The 22,555-nt window shown below is 33.6% G+C and overlaps 2 protein-coding genes across 3 annotated transcripts; one reads left to right on the forward strand and one right to left on the reverse strand.

Moving 5' to 3' along the window:
* The first annotated feature begins 3,259 nt into the window (after positions 1 to 3,259).
* LOC124945072 (mitogen-activated protein kinase homolog MMK2-like) lies at positions 3,260 to 6,316 on the forward strand. Its single transcript, XM_047485443.1, has 6 exons — positions 3,260 to 3,503; positions 4,484 to 4,613; positions 4,696 to 4,833; positions 4,930 to 5,262; positions 5,338 to 5,521; positions 5,919 to 6,316. Exons 1-6 carry the CDS (start codon positions 3,301 to 3,303, stop codon positions 6,092 to 6,094), a joined length of 1,164 nt encoding a protein of 387 aa, XP_047341399.1. The 5' UTR covers positions 3,260 to 3,300; the 3' UTR covers positions 6,095 to 6,316.
* Positions 6,317 to 6,879: 563 nt separating this feature from the next.
* On the reverse strand, positions 6,880 to 20,858 carry LOC124910743 (guanine nucleotide exchange factor subunit RIC1-like). 2 transcript variants are annotated; one of them, XM_047451423.1, is made up of 23 exons: positions 20,492 to 20,858; positions 20,273 to 20,380; positions 18,716 to 18,864; positions 16,276 to 16,357; positions 15,694 to 16,109; positions 14,477 to 14,909; positions 14,152 to 14,375; positions 13,526 to 13,721; positions 13,240 to 13,382; positions 12,999 to 13,173; positions 12,873 to 12,926; positions 11,484 to 11,663; positions 11,175 to 11,287; positions 10,736 to 10,915; positions 10,143 to 10,200; positions 9,586 to 9,645; positions 9,449 to 9,490; positions 9,230 to 9,354; positions 9,001 to 9,139; positions 8,840 to 8,917; positions 8,506 to 8,622; positions 7,435 to 7,497; positions 6,880 to 7,328 (listed from the first exon to the last, which is right to left on the reverse strand). In XM_047451423.1, the coding sequence occupies exons 1-23, from the start codon at positions 20,636 to 20,638 to the stop codon at positions 7,233 to 7,235; spliced, it is 3,378 nt and encodes a 1,125-aa protein (XP_047307379.1). In that variant the 5' UTR covers positions 20,639 to 20,858; the 3' UTR covers positions 6,880 to 7,232. The 2 variants fall into 2 exon arrangements, with proteins under 2 accessions (XP_047307379.1, XP_047307380.1); XM_047451424.1 differs by having other exon boundaries at positions 9,001 to 9,136; positions 20,492 to 20,857.
* Between the last annotated feature and the right edge of the window lie 1,697 nt (positions 20,859 to 22,555).

The following is a 22,555-nucleotide window of genomic DNA, read 5'->3' on the forward strand; positions in this document are numbered from 1 at the left end:
AACACCTTTCTTGAAACCTAAAAAGATTCATTGCTTGGACTTTAGATCAAGTTTTGATCTTTCATCACCCGATACAAGCATATATGTTGGACAACAAAAAATCTTTAAATTATTAAAGTCGATTGCATTACATGTCCACAAACTTCCCAGCAACTCTACATTCCAAAGATGCCAGTGGTGATCTATTAATGAGATAGCCTGACATATTCACAATTTCTACCCATAAATATTTTGGAAACACGCATTCAATCTCAAGCACCTTGCCTTCTCAGTAATGGATTTATTCATCTTTTTTGCCACACCATTTTGTCGTGGTGTCTTGTATACTATAAAATGCCTCTGAATACCATGTTCCTCACAAAATTTCTTGAATTATGTATTTATGTACTTTGTATCATTATTATACCTCAAGTACTTGATTTTTTATATATATCTAGTTCTTTACCTCCGTTTTCCATAGCTTGAATTTGGTAAGACTTTGGATTTTTGTTTCAAGAAATAAATATAGATCTTTATAGAATAGTCATCAATAAAAGTCACTTAGTACAATCTCCACCCAATGATGATTGTCTTGTAGGACCTCATACGTCAGAATACACATAATCAATAATTCTTTCTATATCGTGTTTATTAACTGCAAAACTAACTTTAGTCTGTTTTCTAATAACACATAATTTGCAAAAGTCTAACTTACAACTCTTTACTCCTTTCAACAAATCTATTTTATGTAATTCAATAATTCTACGCTCGCACATATGCCCAAGACGCATATGCAATAATTTTGTGTTATCATGATTTGACTCAACAGAATGGACTACACCTACAATTATACTACCCAACAATGTGTAGATATTCTCTTTGGTCCTCTTTCCTTTCATAACAATCAATGCACATTTACAATTTTTAATAGTTTCTCGATTCTCATCTATTTATGAAAATGTCTATTTTCATATAAAGTACCTAACGAGATCAAATTCTTCTTCACTTCAGGTATATGCCTAATATTACAAAGAGTTCTAGCAGTACATCATACATCTTAATCATAACTTCACATGCCAATAATACTAAAGCATATATTGTCACATAAGTGTATAGAGCCAAAATTACCTAACTTGTATAACTGAACCACTCATTGTTAGGCGTTATATGAATAGAACATCATGAATCATGAATCCTTGAATTGACTGTGTTATTATTTTTTGAATTAAGGAGAACTGACATGACACTCCACAACTATGGTCCCCCACTTCAACTCAAAGCACTTCCAAATGAAATCGAACCCGTGACCTTTTGAATTGACTGTGTTATTGAAATTACATCACCATCATTCTATTTCGAGTCATCATTTTGGACAATATTCACCGACTTGGAAGATTTAACATTGTTATTCGACTTTGGATAAAAAAAAATTATATGTCCCAGCTCCCTACAATTATAACAACGAAATGTCTTTTTGCTCCTTGACTTGTATCTAAATTTTCCTCTTCTAGAACGTTATTTTTATTGTCTTCTTTCATGACATTGATTTCTTGTAACACATAAACTGTCGGATTGAGATTTTTTCCCCTATATTCTGCTTCCGTTGGTTTTGGGTCAACAATATTATACTAATTTCTTCAAATTTTATAGTTTCCTTTTCATATGTTAAAGTAGTCAGTAGGTGCTCATAGAAAGACTGTAATGAGCACAAAAAAATATTGCTCTATCTTCATCATTAATATTCATAACAAGCGGTGTGAGATTCGTGATTATCTAATTGAATATACTCACGTGTTGAGCCAAATCTAAACCTTCATGCATCTTTAGCTCATATAATTTCTACTTCAGACGCAACTTGGTCGTCAATGATCTAGACATAAATTGAATTTCTAACTTTTCCCATATTTCAAATGAAGATTGTAAATTCATCACATGATACATGATTTCATCTGCCAAATAAAGTCGTATGGTCTCCAATGCCCGTTGTTACAACTCTTCACAATCTTTGTCCTCTATTCATGTTGGCTTTTTAGCACGCAAAACTTTCATAGTTTCTTGTTACGCCAAAAACTATCTTTCGAGCACAGGTTTAGGTCCGGCCTCAATGGGAAAAAATGGAGCACCTAACAACAAATTTTTAACTCTTGTTTGTCAGACCAAAATCACCCGTTTCATTGAACTTTCAAACTTCAAATATGGCATAGAAGACATCTCAACACGCTCAAATATTCACTTTGAACGACAAGACAAACAAGCTCCAACACAAATTAAATAAGTCCAAAACCAAAAATAAACAAAACCTCGAGAACTTAAAGGCCACAAGAAAATGTGTCAAACCAAAAATTGATTTTCGTAATTTGGTAGATATTCTTCGAAATTTGATTGTTAACTCATCTAAACTCCAACTAATGTGAAGCTTTGTCATGACCTATATGACTCATAGATCTATAACATTGTGTTAAATCTTTATTATCCATTCCAATTCTAAATAGGACTTATGGAGCCATCACAATAAGAATTTGATTATGAATTGATTTCTGCTCTAATGGGCCAAAATTTGTCATAGCATGCTCACTCATATGTTTACAACATGGGTTCATATTTTTCTAGTTGATTTTAACTTTAAGTATGATTTATGAGGCTTATGTATCATTAAGTTTGGAAATTTGAACATTGACAATCTTTGGTTGCATTTTTTAAAAATATTTATAGCAAATTAGTGATTTCTCCATTAAAAAGACTTTAAGTTAAAACCAAATATAAATGAAGACTATGGAATAATAGTTTCAAAATTCAAAAGAAAAACAAAATCTCTTTTGTTTCCAACATTTGATCTTTTTGTCCATGTATCCTTATCTAGTTTGTTGGGTTGAGTTTCAAAGTAAGTACTTTCCATTAACTAAAGATCAACAGTAGTAAATATGTATAATTAGGAAGTTAGAGGATTATGAATATTTTCATTTTTATTATGTTTTTTATATATATCTTGATTCTTATATATGTTTATATTTAATTTTAAAAATTTACAATTTTTGGTAAAAAAAAGAAAAGAAAAAGAGAAGTCTATAATTAAATTAATTTGACATGATCTGTAAAGGTGATAAAAGGGTTGTATTTGCATGAGGCAGAGTTGAAATTCACGGGAGTCATCTTCTTCTTCTTGAAAAGTTCTTTAATATAATTATTCATCGATCGATCCTCACACCTGTATGCATTCATCTTCACATATATACACATCTTCTTCAATATCTTGATCATATATAGCTAGTTTATTCTGGTTTCTAATTCCTCCATTTTTTTTGTATATATATATATATATATATGGAGTCGAGTTCTTCATCTTCTTCTGTTGCAGCTTCGGCTCATCATCATCATCAGGAATTAGTTACTAATAATATAAAAGGAATCCCGACACATGGGGGACGTTATGTGCAGTATAATGTCCATGGAAATCTTTTCGAAGTTCCTAGAAAGTATGTTCCTCCCATTCGTCCTGTAGGAAGAGGCGCCAATGGCATCATTTGGTAATTCATTCATTCAAATCTCTCTACTAATTCTTTCTCTGTATATTTCCTTTTTCAAGATCCTCTTAGCTTATTAGAGATTGTTTGATGTTGGGTTATTTAGGATTTTTATTTCATGTTTTTGAAGAAAAAAATATAAGTTTATTTAAGTTTTTAATTGGTATAAAAAATTATATAAAATTTAAATTTTATTAAAATAATATAAGAGTATTATATTTATTTTTAGTTGATGAATTAAAATATGAATGGATGAAAAAAAATATGTTATATCAGAACTTTTAATAATTTTTTTTATAAATAAGCCAACATTAAACGAGCTCTAATAAGGATTGTTTTACCATATGGATACCCGAAAATATGTATCCACGGGTATTTTTCAAACAGGTTCGAAAATGAATAATTCAAATTATGTTCGGGTCGAATCGGGTATTAATAGTGGTTGCTAACAGGCCACGAAACCTATATCTCATTCATACATAAAGTTAGCTCATATCTATTAAAATTATCCTAGGCAATATTTATAACATTTTAATTTTGTGCATCAATTCTCTCTAATCTTAAGTTTAGTCTTCTTTTGTTTTCTTTTTTTAAGTTGACAAAGATAAAATGAGTAGAAAAATATCATGATATTAGGAATGAGTATCTGAGTTATTTGGGATGAGACATGAATAACTATATTTAAGTCGAGTACATAATTATATATAATATTATTAACGGATATTGTATCGTTGTCGTCCCTATTATTAGGTATCATTTTTTTTCAATACAAACATAATAAATCTATTAAACAAGTAATTTAGTTTAATGTAATTAACCATGTATATATATATAACAATATGTAATTCTTTTTATTTGATTCAGTTTCATCCATAAGTCTTTGCAATCTTCACTACACCAAAGATTAATAAAAAAAATGTCATTTTTTTTCAAAATAAGCAACCAATTATTGTTTGTTTTTATTTCGGTCTTGTTCGTAATAGCGCTGCACTAAATTCTGAGACACGGGAAGAAGTCGCAATTAAGAAGATTGGAAACGCATTCGATAACAAAATAGATGCCAAAAGAACTCTCCGAGAAATAAAGCTTCTTTGTCACATGAAACATGACAATGTGAGTCTTTTCTTTTTAAACAATTTATGAATTCTTTGACATTTAATTGTTACATTAATTTTCTTCGAGTTTTGCCTTATAGGTCATTGCGATCAAAGACATAATACGACCTCCAGAAAGGGAAAACTTCAACGATGTTTACATTGTTTATGAGTTGATGGACACCGATCTACAACATATTATTCATTCGAACCAATCCTTGAGCGATGATCATTGTAGGGTATGGAAAAGTATTGACTAGTTATTAATAATAATACATTTTGTTGTTACTATTTAACATATAATAACATGAAAGGAAATGAATGTTGATTTGCAGTACTTCCTTTATCAAATATTAAGGGGACTAAAATATGTGCATTCAGCACATGTCTTACATCGAGATTTAAAACCGAGCAATTTGCTGATCAATGTGAATTGTAGCTTGAAGATTGGAGACTTTGGTTTGGCAAGAATAACATCTGAAACAGACTTCATGACAGAGTATGTTGTTACTCGTTGGTATCGAGCTCCTGAATTGCTCCTTAATTGTTCCGAGTACACTGCAGCCATCGATATTTGGTCGGTTGGTTGCATATTTGGCGAAATTATGACCAATCAACCGCTTTTCCCTGGCAAAGATTATGTTCATCAACTCAAACTCATAACTGAGGTATTCTTTTTTATCAATGTTCATGTGGTTGAGTCTTTATGAATTTAGTTACTAATGTATGTTATGTTCATATAGCTTATAGGCTCTCCAGATGATGCGAGTCTTGGATTTCTTCGAAGCAATAATGCTCGAAGATATGTTAGACAACTTCCTCAATATCCAAAGCAACAAATTTCTTCCAAGTTTCCGAGTAAGCCTCCAGGAGCCGTCGATTTATTGGAAAAAATGCTTGTCTTTGATCCTAATAGACGCATAACGGGTATGTTTGATCCTAATATATAACTGTCTAAAAGACCATATGTTATTCATATTGCTGACATGGCAAACACGTCATGCCACACAGTGCTGACATGGCAAACACGTTATGCCACACAGTGCTGACATGGCATCAACGGTTCAGTTTTATATTTAAGAATAAATACTATGATAATCTTTTCTTTTAATCCCCACAATATGAGAATCAAAAAATCTCAAAACCAACAACATGTAGGTTATATTGGCAGTGGTTTCTCATGTGGAACCATATAAGGAATTCAATAACTACTAATTGGTATCTTTATTTACGACATCAATGAGATTGATGACGTGGCTAGCCAATTATGCCACGTAGAGCTGACATGGCACTGACAATGTGTTTTATATTTTTGGTTATATAGTTGACGAGGCACTCTGTCACCCTTATTTGGCATCTCTCCATTCAGTAAACGAGGAGCCTGTTTGCCCGAGGCCATTCTGTGTCGATTTTGAGCAGCCATGTTTGACAGAGGAGAACATCAAGGAACTCATTTGGAAGGAGTCTGTAAGGTTCAATCCAGACCCTCTTGTTCATTGAGGAATATGATCATATATTACATTCAAATTCAATGATTTGAATGAGAATAAATTAATGTAGAAAATCAAAAAGAAAAAAAATATATAAATTATGTTGTACTATCCTAATTACCTGAACCAGCATGTTGTGGTTTGAAACTCAATCGATGTTGTTTAATTTATGCATATGATTCATTCCTTCTGATAAGGCTATGAATTGAATACAATCACTTTGATATCTTCATTCAATTGTTGCAAAATTACTATATGTGAGATGTTTTTGTTGTTACAATTCAATTTTAACATATGAAATTGAAAAGTAATAAATAAGTGCAGAACACAATCAATTGGTTTCAAAATTACTACTGTGAGATGTTTTTGTTGTTACAATTGAATTTAGAATGTTTTGGAGTATTTGAAAAATTATATTGGACTTTTCCAAAGCTTTAAAAGCTCATACTCATATAGGCCAGGCAATGTCAGACTTTTGCTTGAGCTGAATCTGAGTTTGAATTTGGACGAAAAAAAAAAAATTATGTTTTAGAACATTATCTATCTTGTCTACAAATTATGTTTTAGTTAAAAGTGGATGACTGTGCTAACTTCTTACATTCAAACAAATAAACAAAAAAAGAAACATTTCGAACATTTTAGCGTCCAAATTTAGCTCTATAACGATATAATGATTTCAAATGGTCCCATCATGCAGTAAAAATGGCATTGCATTTAGTCTATAACACTTAACCCGCTCATAGAAGAAGGAAAGAACCAACAATTGATGAAGAAAAATGAAAAGAAAATAACAGCATATATCAAGCTAGAATGTTAACCATGTCCTATCAACAACTTTTTGAAATAGATAGAAAATAGCACAATGCTTTATTTTCTAATCACACCATGTAGGAAAAAAACAGTGCAAATTATACTCAGCTCTTCATGGAAGGAAGGAAGGAACTACTGGTAGTAGATGCAACAAATAACTACATTAAGACCATATATTCAAAAAACAAAGTTACATTTGATTGCTCACTAGTAGTGTTTCTTCTTCTGCCGCTTTTCTAAACCCTTCTCCGAATGAGAACAACCATGTTCATTCTCGGCTTTAATTTCTATAGACAATTGAATTGCAGAATTAGTCTCCCATTTTGTCAGCCAACTCCTTAAATTGTTTGGTCCTTGGAATCTTCTTCTTTTTGTGCAAGCCCATCTTCCAGATCTTGCAGCAGATCTTGATATCCAGCAAATGCTGGATGCGACTGTAATATGAATGAATATAAACAATCAAGGAAAGTGGGGTGCAGACTTTGTAAGTTACTATTTTCTTAACAAAAGAATCTATTTACCAAATCCTTCCCACCATACCTGCAAAGTGAGGCTATAAGCTTTCCACAATCGCATATCATGTCGGAATAAGTCAAACAGAACCTATGCAACATTTCACAACCCAAGTCAAAAACACACACTTGTCCTGTAACAATTTATTTTACACGAAAACTCTTGTAACCACCATATTCGATGTGAATGTCTACATTTTCCATGGGGAACAACCAGATAGATACAGAGTGTTAGGGTTAGGGACAATAGAGGGGCTAAAATATTTCTTGAGGCAAAAAAATATGCAAAGTAGTCCCTAAAGTATTAGTTAGGAGATAAATAGGTACACAAGTTAGTTAGGGTTATAATTGATATTCTTAATTAATCACGAGATAAATAGATGATAGTAGACTTGTATTTTCTTAATTAATCATGAGTCATTTTTATTTTTAGTTTTGCAACAGGGTAACACAATCCCCACTGTCATAGCGAGTCCTTAATTGTATAGGAATTATGCATTAATTCATATGGTTTGATATCAAATAGAAGTTAGTATACACACTCTCACACCAAATTCTCTCTAGTTCACATCTTCAAATCTCCCATTTATGATTTTGAATCATAACACATTTAAGAACAATTGATAGTAAATCCCCTCCCATTTTAAATTAAAATTTTTCATCTAAAAAATCCCAATTAATGAGTTTGTATGACTCATCATTTTGTTTAAATCAAGATCTTACAATATTAACGGTAATAGTAGGCTATATTAGTAATAGTATAGGGGTAGTATGGTAATTAATAGTAATATAGAGGTAGTATGGTAATTAATTAAGTTAATAAGTTAGTTATAATGAATGAAATAGTATTGAATCTGAACTTTGAGCCATTCCATGTCTCATCCTTCAACAATCCTAAATCTCTAGGCTCGTATGCAACATATTTTCACCAAAAATAATAGGGATCCCACATGCTATTGTTTTATCATAGTAAATAGTATTTCGGCCACATGCTACCTCACACCTTTTTCTAAAGATTGTACGAAACTCTAAATGTCTGCAAGAAATGGGAAAGATGGAATATATATATATATATAGGTTGTTAAAATATCTTTCTTACCTCAGATCTTCTTAAGAGGGTGGCCAGAACAACTATCCATTCTTTGAACTTAACCGAGCACATTTGGGCTAAAAGGAATTCTGCATCCAGACGACTCTGCAATGTGTCCATTTGAAGCTGGAAATAGATGTGAACAAGTGAATAAGCACAAAAATAAAACACCAAACATTAAATAGTCTTATTAGTTACTGCAACTTCTCTCTTCCAGAAATTTAGACAACTTATTCAAGCACAAAAATTATAACAAATATGAAATTTCATAACATAGCCCCTAACTTCTTTCCAGTTTCTTTGGTTATCATTTATGAACAGAAAAAATATGCATCATGATTACCTTTTCACTAATTAACTCAAGCCCCAATGCAAAATTCTCCAAGCGGGCACTTCCATACCTCTCTCTTTGAAGATAATCCTGTTAAAGTATTGCATTATCAACTAAGATCTCTTGAAAAGCAGCAGGTCATTCATTACGAGACAATATCCAGCTTCTCTTACCACTAGATCGAACTGTGTGCCTTTAACAAAAGCAACAAGCTTAGAGAGTTCTTTCCCTGACATTAAGTAGCTAGCATGACTTTCTAAGATGTTCTTAACAGATGTAATATGTGGATTCTGTTCTTTGAATGACGGGCTGCTTCAAAAAATATAAAATATCAACTTAGCATTTGTAAAAGCAGCAATATGGCACATATCATGGGTGTGGATTACAGGTATATCGTATTACCTTTTCGATTCAAATGATGGACTCTTGTTATTTGATGGAAAAAAGTACCCAAAAAATCTGGGAGATAGTTTCTCCTCATCTGTCACTGGTTCATATTCCCTACCAGACCTAAGTAGAAACCTCACCTAGATAGAGCAGACATATCATGTGCAAGGAGAATGAATGATGGTTACTATAAATCAGCAAAAGAATATGTTCACGTTCCATAAGAGACAATACCAGTTCCCCAGCTAGTTCATACAGAGATTCATCTAGTGTTGCCTGCATGAAATTGGAAATCCCTGAGCATAAAATGGCAGAGAGGCGCACCAAATACCGAGAGAAAACAATATGGGAATACAGTAGGTAGTATTTACCTGTAACAGTCGTAAAGCACAGTATTGACTCACGGCTGAACCTTCAAGTTTCGCAATAACCTGATACATCACAACAAATATGTTGTTTTTTTTGGTGTAAGAATGTGGAAGATAAACTTCTGGAATGATGCATAAGAAATTTAAGGAGCTGACTACTTGAAGACATGCCTATGAACATTATTTGTATTATTAGAAGTAGCATTCATGACAACTCAGATAATGCACACTTTAACCTTTCAGAAAAAAACTAAGTATCTTCTTATTAACTAGAAACAATGAGTAAGCTCAAATACGAATTGACAACAATAACATATATAGCAATATAAGACCATAGTTTACAACTTCATGGTTTTGATTCAATGAGATTGCATTAAGCTATGCGGTCAATAAGTAAAATCTCTATAAAAGGATATCAATTCTCTTATATCCTATTCAGGAACATATATTCAGAGAAATTCCTTAGTCATACATATCCAACTAGAAATATTCAAAATACTGCAGAAATTACACCATGAAACAAACATTTGCACATCTGCTTTCAAGATAATAACACTTACGAGTATATAAGAAGCAGCTGTCCTATACCATCTGCGCTGGAAGCATTCTTCAAACAATCTAGGGCAAAGAAAATATAGGGAAAAAACATGAGAAGCAATGATAGCTGGCATTAATTTTTGAGCATTTAATAAATGAACTCAGATATTTATAAGCAATCCAAATGATTGAATTCTTCTGAATCCACAGAAGACAAACTGCATAATTGTGTTTCCTTTTTAAGTGCGCATACCTTAAATGGCTGCTGACACAATTTCAATGCTCACAATTACCCCTCAAATTCATAATGTTAGGGAAAAAGAACTTTAAAGGATTTTTACAAGGTCAGGGTTTTCTAACACACCCAAAATGTATCGATTTGATTTTTTTAGCTGAAAATCTACAATTTGTATCAGTACTGTGGATTTAGGCATTACAGGTACCATCAAGTGCTTTGCAGGTATGTTTCTGGAGTAACCATGTCAAACATATTCATTCTCTCAATGCAAAGCTACTGGGCTGCATTAATGCCATTTGTGGGACATCAAATAAAAATGTAACAACAAGAACATGTGACAAAGGAAGTGCCTTTTCACCACCTTCCAGTGTGACTTACTCTGTTGATCTTCCAGCAGCAGAAAGCAATTCTGTCCAATGCCGGCCATCAGTCTTTCTTGCAACGCTGACAACTACATCAAAATACTCTGGAAAGTTTCTAATTAAATCACACGTCTTCACCAAAAGAGAAGGGGTAGTATCCTTTGACACTGACACCTGGTTTTTATTTGCACTCTGCCTGTAGGAGAAGACAGTCAGTTTCTAAATTCTCTTAAATACAATTCTTGAATTAAGAGTGATAAAATCATTAAGTGAAGTCCATGTAAAGAAAAAATACTTTCAGCCTTGTCTACCAATCATACGGAAAAGTCAATATCATAGACAAGGTTTAAAGTTAAAAACAATTCATATCCACACATCATATGGAAGATTATAAGGGTGTATTTGTAAAATTATTAAGACTTACAATAGAACTGGATATTTTCATTCAAAGATACCTGGAGATTTCAGCATCAAATACTGTAAAAAGAAGCCATTCTAGACAGTGGGAAAAATGAGGCTTCTCAGCCGATAGTTGTGCCAAACGCAAAGCTTCCTCACTCTTGTTCCTCTGGAAAACACGAAATGGGAAGGGTGTAAGAATTCATATCAAAAGGAATCCAGAGTTTGATCATAATTAATAGAATTTTTAGTCTAGGGTGGCTACTGCTTTACTAAGAATTTTGGCAACATGTTCAGAAACCTAAGGAGTAAGGACACGTCTTCCCAAATGCATATGCAGATAAACAAGGGGGGAAATATGTTACCTGAAGAAGATGTCGAAGCAAGCAATGCAATATAGTCTGAGCTTGAGGGGAAGGTTCAAAACATGGGAATTCTGTGCATGCTGAAAATGACAATCTCTGGGAAACACCAACAACGACCCCAGCATTTGGGAGAAGACCGAGAGGATATACCTCACGATCAAATTCCAACTCCGGATCCAACTAGTGGGAATATTAGTGTAACCATTTCAGTATAATGGACGCAACAAATAAAATATTTACAACTCCTTGAAGTAATACACAAGAAAATAGAAAAGACTAAAATCACACATTTCATCTGTCAACACTAACCAGTCTAATAGGAACTGATGCTGATTCATACTGATAAGTCATATTACATTTGTTTGATATCTAGAAGGGCCATTCATTTTGGTAATAGACCAAAGGCCTAATGAACTGAAACAGTTTAAAGACCACATAGTGGTTCAATAAATTTTCTTTTAGTTTCACTAGAAGTCTAGAACTATCTTATACATGCAACTGCTGAAAAACTATTCACTTTATCCTGTCAACCTTTTATTGTATGATTGGCATCAGTAGTTACTTAGCCATCTATATCAATAATAAAACCTACTTATGAAAGGTTTATACTACTTATTATTACATTATGTGATGTCGGACTTTGTGAAAATGGTATTTTTTGTACTCATTTGTGCTCCTAGTTTTAAGTCTTCTTCATGTAAAAAACTAAAACCCCTCAAAAGCAAGACTTCCAAGTCTGGTTCTTGATTAGGAAAAAAAAATAGAGTAATTCAAGTCAGATGTGCAGTGATAGTTCCGGGTATTGACAAATATAACCTTCCAATTGCCTCTTCCAAGCTACCTATGTGCATTTCTATGTACCCTTCTCCTGTTTCTATGTATCTCAAATTTGAGCATGATTAGATATTTTGTAAAGTATGATTGAACACTGATACAAGGGGAAATGGTTAGGGGTAATGCCCTATGGTGGAAGTGTAGGGTTGGATAGCCTAACGGTATGGTTGAAGTATGCGGTTGGGAAGCCTACCAGTTAGGATAAGTGGCGATTATTAATATTGTGGTATAAATAGAAAATAGTTATTATGTGTAGTTAATGAAATGAATTAGTTAAATACTTTTGTTAGATTTTCTCTCTCTTTCTCATTGTATTCTCCTTAGCATTTAGGGTTCTATCTTCCTCCATTAGCTAAGATCTCTTATCTTCTCTTTGTTCTCACATTCTAGTTCTCTCATTCTTGTAATTTCAAAGTTTATAATTAATTCTAATACAAGGTACAGCAAACACATAGTAGCTACACAAATTGCTCAATTATTATTTCCCTTCTTTGAATTACAGTAAAAATAATCAACAGGGTTAGATGTTATGTGTAAAGTGTATGGAAGCCATACCTGCAAGAAGTCTTCTTGCTTAAAAGAAGCAATGCCTGGAGATGGGTACCAAACCTGTAACAATCAATCAAACACAAGTAGAAGAAATAGGAAGCAGAAAAACAGATATTAGCAAGCAAATCTTACCTGCATTCCTCTGTGACCATAATCAAGCCATGAGACATCCTCAATCAAATTTGTTTTCTCCTCAGATTGACCACAGGTCACCCAAAATAATTCAACAGAGTCTGTGAGCTCTCTCTCCCGTCCATCATCCAAATCAAGGAGTGAAAGTTCCCCATTTGCCCTCAATATCAAACATCTGATAGAAGACATTTAGTAAATGGCCATGGTGATAACTATAACTCAATGGTGAGAAGATGCAAACCTCACAGGTTCTTTCACTAGCAAACTGGATGAAGATATACATCTTGTTGAAACGTCTTCCCTGGACAGCTGATCTGGAATAAAACGCATTGTTGCCGGATGGCTCTTGGCGGTCATGATTGATAGCTCTCGTACTGTAGAAAGCTGTTTGTCATTTTATCACTTAATGCATGAAGAAAAACCAGAAATCCTTATTCTGAAGTCAATTTCAAGAAAATATGGAAAGGGGATACCTTATTTTAAGCAAAATTGGGAGGAGGGAGGGGTGAAGAGAAAATGATCTTTACCTCTAAATTTGGCCTGCTAGAAGGTGTCAATTCACCTGATAATTTCACATGGAATATATGGACATCAAATGGTCGATATGTCACAAGTAAGTAATCTTGATAGACATCCATCACCATTGGTTTTGCAAGTAATGGTTTCCGACAAAGAAGTGAGCTTTGATCAAGATGGTATCTGGGGTAAAATAGTAGTTCATACCTGAAAATACAAATTGTGTATTGAAAACTAAAGCATCAACGCAAAGGGGAACAATATGCAAACCCCAAGTTGGAGAACTATTCAATGTGCAATTGGATGTGAAGATTTTTAACCCATCCATCCCAAGTTAACTGTCTTGTTGACCTTTTGCGTGTATCTTAAAATGAGTTTATCTTTTATTGGAAAAATCTATCCAGTCTTTACCACCAAAGGAATAAAGTACAAAAGGGGAACTCAAACGTTGAAGTGCATGGGTAAACTAAAAGGGACTTCAGATTTGATGAAGTAAATACTTAAGACCACACAAGCTAGACGGAATTTTGAGTCACAGACAAAAGAAATACCAACAGAATTAATAAGCGCATCTTCAGCAACCAGTATTATTTTCCATCTAAATGGTTAAATAAGTCAGAGTGCAACATACACTTACGTGTTAGAAGAACTGATTAGATTGCAAACAACAATGATTTTTCCCATCCATAACAAGCCTTGACATTGGATATTTTGTTCTTGGGTGACATCGCCAAATACCCGCCATCTTTTTGATCTTATGTCATACAATATCAACCCATGAAGGCCAGCAACAGCAAGGTACATCCCGTCACTGTTGGCAGCAACATGAAGAACAGGCCAATTTTGCGAGATATAAGAAACCTGGAACAAAACAAGATGAACTGTTGTAATAGATCAGTCTCGTGAAAAATGTAAAAAGAGAGAACAAAAAAAAGTCATTGTGATAATGTAAAAGCACTGACAGGAAGATTAAGGTGTATGAACTTGAGTTCATCAGTATCTTCAGACTGCACAATGAGCAAACGATCTTCACCATAGATAACTTGGCGGGTAAAGGTTCTGCTTGAAATGCCTCTATTCAGGCAACATTTTCCAAAAGAAAAGGAAATTATCCGCTCACAAGATCGTTCCTCAACAGAATAGAGCCTATAACCATATTCATCCCACTGCATCAAAGAGGTACCACCAATCATGGGTTCATATTTTTGATCTTGGTTTGGCTTAACCATGGGAGACGATATAGAATTTAAACCAATTTGACGAATGGTTGACATCAAGCGACATCCAGAAACCGACCAAACTGTAAGTCCTCTTAACTTCCACCCAACTGCGAATGCAGCATTATCAGGTGTCCATGCAATATAGCTGACAACTCCTGTGTCCTCCACAGAATATCTGCACCAAACAAGTCCAAAATAATGACTGTCACATAAGAAGGCAATAGCAAAAAAGGAAACCAGAGAAAACATCAACTGAGTTTAAGAAACAAAATTTCACGTGTACAGGGATTTTTTTGAACAAGGGGAAGAATCATGATTCCAGCTTGAACATCTGAACTAAAACATAATTAGATATTTAGTAAATAATATAACAATAGTCAAGCCTTCCGGTTCAATTCAACAAAATTATGTATGTTAATTGTATTATGTTGGAATATTAGATATTATAAATGAGATAAGAATAATATCTCATAATTAAAAAGTTTTTATTATGATACAGAATTACCCAATGATATCCTATATATAGAGATAGCCTCTCTCACGTAAGACAACATATGCTAAACAATACAATTTATTTTAACTTTCTTATGTTAGTTCCATCAATGGTAGTTGGTGGAGATTCAATGGTGAGTTAGCTTTTGTTTTTCATCAGGTTATTTTTTATGAGTTATATTTTTTTTCAATGACTAAAGATTTTAGATCTACAAAATAGAGGATTATTGAAATATACAAAAAGGTCCCAAAATTTCATCTCAATGGAAATGTCCAACAGCAACTATAACAAAGATAAGCATCATTAGTGTTGAAGAAATGAACATCACAACCCTTTTCCAGCAGTAATCTCATGAAGTATGGAAACAAGAAATGCAAGCACAAACCTACTTTATAGAGGTCAAATCACAATGATATTTTATATTCCTTTTGTGAGATTGTTGGCTGAGAGAAGTAAAAAGGCTTACCCCCAGTCATGCAAAGAAACTGATCGAATAAGTGTGGCAGATTCTGCAAGATCATAGAGCTCAACGACACCTTTTCTGGTGCCAACAGCCAGCATTTGTTGCTCTGGAGCAATGGAAGCACACACAGAATCTCCAGAACCCAGCCTCTTTTCAGCTTTAAGCGATTCTGCTTGCCTAAAACCTTTTTTACTCACAGAACATAGCAGCATTTGTCCATCAGAGTATATCACAATGAGTAGCCTCAGGGGCAGGGAAAACTCTAGCTGAACGATAGCAGAATATTGGGGTAAATCATGATTGGGAGTGCTAGGTTGATGAGCCACTTCAGAATCAAGACCATTCTGTAATGCATGTGATGGCTTAGAAGTTTCATTACTTCCATTACATTGAAAAACTATTGGGAAATCTCCATGGAACTGCATTAACACCATAAGAAAATTTGTCAAATATTACGGTAAAATGCTAAGGAAGATAAGAACTGATTAAAGATACTCAAAAGTTATTTATTCTATAAAACAAACGAGAAATCACTGTTTGATTCCTAAAGCTTTTGAAAGTAGTAGCTGCGGTGAAATTTGTTACCTCCCCTTTCCATGAAATATTGTAAAGTGACCCATTTGATAACCCAACAAGAATGTGTTTGCTATCACAAATGATATTGCTCCTGGAATTGGTAAGAGAAAGCAATGCCAGAAACTACATAAGATACAAATGCACCACAAATAAAATTCTACAGGGTAAGACACAATAATAATCAACATGAAATATAAATGCAACTTCGTGAAGAAATAAAATATCAAACAGAGTTTTGCTTTTAATTAGATCTGTTATAAGAAAAAAAAATTGCATAGTTGGAAGATACAGATTCAATAAACTTGTAAAGTATATCACAAGGAACGACATTGATGTTCTCAGTTCAAAGTGTCATCTTCCTTCCATCTTCATTGCAATTATAGTGTATATAATGCTGGTAATGGTATCCCAATTGTTATATGATGTTCTTTATCCTCCCCTCTCCATCCTGCCCCTTTCAGATAAGAGGCACAGTGTGAAAAAACAGCTATAATATTAAATCTATCCCTGATCAGTAAACCCTGATTTATGATTGCATTATTGGATCAGTTCCTTGACCTAATGTGGATGATTTCCAATAATCATGTCTTGTATTAGTCCCTTAACTAAAAGGATATTTTTAGTCTTAGGCACCACATACATACATGGATGAGTGTGAAAGTTTTTTTAACACTTGGGTGAAAACCTTACAAAATAGAGTAGTCATAATAAGACCTCCCCCTAGTTGCTGGAATGTGAAAGTTCTGCATCTAGTAATGCAGAAAGAAACTTTTCCTCCTATAGGATGAGAGAGAGAGAAAGAGTGTGACTCCCCCCTTCCCTGTCCATCCCCCACTGCTTCCCTTCACCTGCACAACGGCTTGACGAGAGGAGAGAGAATGAGCGGTGACAGCCTCAGGCCCCTTCGGTCCACCCTTCACAGCCCTCCCTCACCTTTCCTTATGCAACCCAGAACCAGTTCAGTTTCCCCTACCTAAACATCTACCTGCAACCCAACCCAATAACCCAAATCCCCAGCCTCTCCATACGTCTGAATCTACTCCCACTACACATCCCACTACTTTTCAAACCACTTGCAAATAGGTTTAAAGCCCTAGTCAGATGGGACATTACGAAACTCAGCATCTTTGAAGGTGAACTCGAGAACAAGGACATCTCCTCTTTTCAACCCTTCTCTCCTTTGTAAGTGGTGGTGGAGGGTTAAAAACGAAAGCAACAGTCTTTGGCATAATGTCATCATTTCCAAGTAGGGCTGCACAACAATGATGAATGCCTCTTTAGGGGAGATCTCAAAAGGGAAGTAGTCTCTGGGAGCATATTACCAAGACATGGAAGACCCTCTATCCTCTCCTCTCCTCTCCTCTCCTACTCGATGGGTTACGGTGTGAAAATTTATTTCTGGAATGACGAGTGGCACCCTAGGGGAAATTACTTGTTTCTTTTCGGGACCTTAACGAGGTCTCCAATAAGAAGAAAGTAGGGTGTTGACTGTTATAAACTTACTTTTTGTCTCACTGAATGTAGAATCACCTTCGCTCGTCGCCTTTCACTCTCTTAGGAGGACAACTAGCTAGTTTGGTGGAGGCCCTTAAGCAAGTCACAATTCAACCGGAGTTTGATGATGATTTCGTTTTGACAGGCTCCCCTAATTTCAAGACCAGTATTATCTATGCGCCAACTCGGTTCCCCTAGAAGGTGTGGGAAACCAAAATTTCATCTAGAATTTCTTTCTTTGCATTGAAAGCAATTCATGGGGGAGTTCTGACTGTCAAACATAAAAAAAGGGACGTATTTGGCTAGTAGGTGTTGTCTTTGCTAGAGGAGTGATGAAACTATTGATCGTATTCTTCTTCACTATGGCCTAGCCAGAGACCTGTGAGCCCTTCTGCAGAACATCCTCAACTTCCACTGGGACGTGCCTCTTACAGTAGCAAACTTTTGGGGGAAAATATGGATTAGATGAGAAGCAAGCAATAACATTGTCGATGACTCAAAGCCTATTCCCCTCATTATGTGGTGGACAATTTGGAAAGAAATGAATAGAAGAATTTTCAAGAGAAAAATTTCGGTGCTGGAAGAATCAAAGAATTTATGATTCACGTGTTCCCTTCTATTCATGAAAAGGTATTTTAACTGGATGAGAATTTTTTTATCTTATTGACATTTAGCTCTCTAGCACCTTTTTTTTTCTTTCCTTTCACAACTTTGTATTGTTTGAACGTTTCTTGCGTTCTTCTTTTCTAATAAAAAGTTTACCTCTTTCAAAAAATTAAACCTTCCCCCATTTGTTTCTACCTCTGTTTCTTTTTTTGTTTGTTTTGGATTCTATTTTGTTTGGGGAGTGGAAAAGATTGCAGTTTAAGCATGATCCTCAACGCACTGATAGGCTATTTGAGGAAAAATTGAAACTAGATACTTCTAGGAGCGGAAGAGCTAATAATGTACTCACAGTGATTGGTCCTTGTTGGCAAATGGAACCTGATCATTGAGAAGTAGGGTAATATTTGCCAGAAACAGGCCACATGGCTGTTTTCCTCCAACATGTATTCTTTTTTCTGTGAACTGAACCTTGAAAATATGGAGATAAAAAGAAGAGGTCTGCAATGAAAAGAATGTAGCGCGTAATTAGATTATAACAGAGAGAGTAATCAAATAAATGAAGGTGTGGTTCATTAAGCGTTCATTTTCCTTATCTATAATCTTTTACTGAAAAACACTGGATAATTGCTTGCTTCTCTTAAATCAATCTTAGATTGCAGTTGGAACATTTAAATAAATTGTAATAGCAGTTTAGAGATAGAAAGGTCAGGAAACATATAATACTTTATATTCAAGGAATTAAATCTAATCTGAACACAGTATAAAAACAAAATGTAAGAATATAGCAAGGTGTGAAACTTTCAACACCTAGGTTCTATTATTGACGAGGATGGTGAAACAACTAGATATCTGAATAATAGAATATGAAGTCCGTGTCCTTAGTTTCATGCAATGGATGCTTAAAGTTATATAAAACAACTACAAGTCCTTTAAGTGCTGAGCTATTAGAAAGACATACATGAATAACATGTTTGTTTACTAAATATGAATAATATGATGGATGTGAAGAAGCTAGAAAGTACAAGGGTTCAGAAGTGAGCATAAACATGCAATGAAAAATGTAGAAAAAATAATGGGAGAATAAAAAGACAGGTTAAAATAAAATGGCTTAGTTTTGTATAAACTGGAACCCCAATTGCTGTGTGACAGATCAACACTTTGCTTAATAAAGGTTTTGTAAGAAATGGGTAAGAAATGGGTGATTGCAAAGAGTGTGACTGTGCATAATGAGCTGAATGGTTTGCAGGATTCATAAAGGTGAAATAACACTCCAATTGAAAATGGAATGGCTTTCTGATTTAATCGCGTAATATATAGTTGTATCAATTTTTAATATCCCTAACATCTCAATTCTATATTCCTTTTTTAAAAGAAAAAATGTGTTCTATAGTTATCCAAAAGAGATCAATGGTAATACTAAATAAGATAAATGGACAAGTAATAACACAAAGAATGGTATTGAACTTTAAAGGTGACGAAGGTCAAGGAAGCATTGAAAGTATCAATAAAGAGTCCTGTTGAAACAATCAACAATAATTGAACATAATTGGAGCAACATGATATAAAAAAACAAACAGAAAATCAAGATTAAGCAAATACATATCACAAATATGTCAACAAACAAACTGCACCCATTCATACAGATAGTCATGGAATAATAAAATTTGGGAAGGCACCAAATCTTATTTCCTTAAAAAAAAATGAACCATGATATTATTCCAATAAAAGATACCACCAATTCAACATTTTTGTTACAAGCAATTAAACAAAAGTATTCAAATTATGAACTACCCAGTAGAAATTCAACTCAGTCTATCACAACAAGCAGGACATTGAGATCATCAATTTGAAAAGATAAAAAATAAAAGATTGATGACAGTGCAGAGTTTGGTTAGCCTATGCTTACAATAACAGCTATCAGCTTAGCATCATGACTCCATACAGCCTGCAGATTCTCCCCCTCTCTCTGTATGGAATCTGGATCTCTTTTATACTTTCCTAGCCTCACCCTGTGCTGAAGTTCGACCAATATTTTCAAAAACCCCAATTCAGTCCCCATAAATAACCAAATTCTCACAATTATAACACTATGCAATTCAACAAGGCAGTCAAAGAACCAATATACCTGATAAGAACTCCATAGCTCCAAATGTGAGGGAGCGACGACAAGCAAAAGGCGATTAATAACCTTGAGATATATGATCCGCTCTGAAGTAGGACACAGACCTGATTCGAGAGGGATGACCTGTGGCCATCCGTAAGCCATATACATCGTTGATTCTACTGTATAATTCTACACAACTGGAGGAAGAAGTACGTATAAGTGATAAATCTTAGCTCCTACGAAGAGATCCACGGCATTTCCAGCACAGCAGACTAAGATAGATGCGCATACGACCTTAACAGAATCGGATCTGAGATTTTCAAGAATCGATATGCAACAATAATAATGGTAGTTCTTCTTTGTTCCTTTTTTTTTTTAGATTTGTGGGTATGCGTGTCTGTGTGAGAGACTGTGAGGGGTGTTTAAAAGTAAACAAATTTCATTTTGTCTATGAAATTTTGATCAAGACTCATTTTTTAACCTATACTTCTATAAGGTCATTTTCTTTTTTCAAGAGGGACTCTTTTTGGGAAATTTGAGGAAATGACCCTAAAAGAGGGGCAATTGCAGGAAAGTGCAGAGATAAAAAAAAAAATGTTGGTTTTTACTGTTTTTGTACGATTTTGCCCATATCGGAGGTTGCGTGACGCAACGGAATCGCGAGATTTTATTTTTTTTTGTCTCGCAACTGGGGTTGCGTAACGCGATTACATGACGCAACTGAGTCATTTTCTTCCTAAAAAATTCATAATTAAAATTTTTTGAAAAATAAAAAAAAAACAAAAAATTACATCACGCAACCTCAGGTTGTGTGAGGTTGCGTGACGCAATAAGGGTATTTTCATCAGAAAAAAAAAAAGTCACCAGCACTATTTAATTTATGCGCTGACACTATCCGTAATTAGGCTTATCATATCAGTGGGGTCATTTCCTCAAATTTCCCCTCTTTTTTATAGATCTAAGCCACCACAAAATATAACATCAAAAACACATTAATGCAAGTATTTTATGACCCTACAATATTTTATAGATCTACACTATCATAAGAGTCTAATATCCCATAGAACAAAACTAATAAAAATATTATAAGACTATACAAATCTACAACTTCATAAAATATATAAATTTTAGGACTACATTATTTCTTTAGGTTAAGTGTTTGATTTGGGTGTATTTCCAAGGAAACATTTGAGTAATTGTGTGAATTACTTTGAATCTTATGTACTTGATAAGTATCTTGTGTTTCAGATTTTATTGATTGATGGTCATTTACATCTATCTCCTTGATAGATGAACAATTTAGCTACTATTTCATCAACTAACATCAAATGTTCGGATTTTCTTCATGATTTTTAATCGGTTATTTCCATGTTCGACGAAAGAGATATGGTTAAACAAAGTTGTTATTTTGTTCATTCACATTTTATGTTAAAATCTTGAGTTAATTTTTAAAATTCTACGATTAAACTAAAGTAAAAACTTTGGAAGTTTTTTGCTTGATTTTATAATTGTCCCGCTAAAGTCATTGATAACAACTTCTGCTAAGTAGAAAGACTTTTTAGAGGTTCAAGAGACTTGAAATTTGCAGAATGCAATAGAGATAGAGTTCACCCAACTAAGACTAACTAATTTGATTTAAGTAAATCTTAAAGTAGTTAAATCCTTTTAATTTAAATTTAAGATGATAATATTTAACGACGAGTTTATAAATATTTATATAAAAAAGAGTGAATTTATATTTATAAATTGAAAAAAAGTTATTATTTATTTAAATTAATTAATTAATATAATTAATTTTGTAAATATAATATATTTAAATATTATTTTATTTTTATTATTTTATAATTAATTTTATACTTAAATATATTTTTTATAAATATTTTTTCACGTATAAAATATAATTTTAAATAAACTCTCTATTTTAAAAATTTGTAATTAATTAACTTAATTATCAATTTCAGCTATCATAAACTTAAGTCAAGGATTTAAGTCGGTCAGTCACTTCAATTGCGCAACTTATAATAAACAAAATGTAACGTAAGCATGTAATAATCAAAATTGTTAAAATTTTATGATTCCAAAGGT

The sequence above is a fragment of the Impatiens glandulifera genome, chromosome 7 (assembly GCF_907164915.1).
Source record: "Impatiens glandulifera chromosome 7, dImpGla2.1, whole genome shotgun sequence".
NCBI classification, from domain to species: domain Eukaryota; kingdom Viridiplantae; phylum Streptophyta; class Magnoliopsida; order Ericales; family Balsaminaceae; genus Impatiens; species Impatiens glandulifera.

Bases quoted from the DNA above. Each gene is read 5' to 3' on its own strand.
- LOC124945072 (XM_047485443.1), top strand. From the start codon at position 3,301: ATGGAGTCGAGTTCTTCATCTTCTTCTGTTGCAGCTTCGGCTCATCAT. The intron at 3,504-4,483 runs GTAATTCATTCA...TGTTCGTAATAG, and splicing joins GGCGCCAATGGCATCATTTG to CGCTGCACTAAATTCTGAGA. The intron at 5,522-5,918 runs GTATGTTTGATC...TTGGTTATATAG, and splicing joins TCCTAATAGACGCATAACGG to TTGACGAGGCACTCTGTCAC.
- LOC124910743 (XM_047451423.1), bottom strand. From the start codon at position 20,638: ATGTATATGGCTTACGGATGGCCACAGGTCATCCCTCTCGAATCAGGT. The intron at 14,910-15,693 runs GTAAGCCTTTTT...TGTTTGGTGCAG, and splicing joins GTTTCTTTGCATGACTGGGG to ATATTCTGTGGAGGACACAG. The intron at 13,174-13,239 runs GTTTGCATCTTC...GTCTTCTATCAG, and splicing joins CTAGTGAAAGAACCTGTGAG to ATGTTTGATATTGAGGGCAA.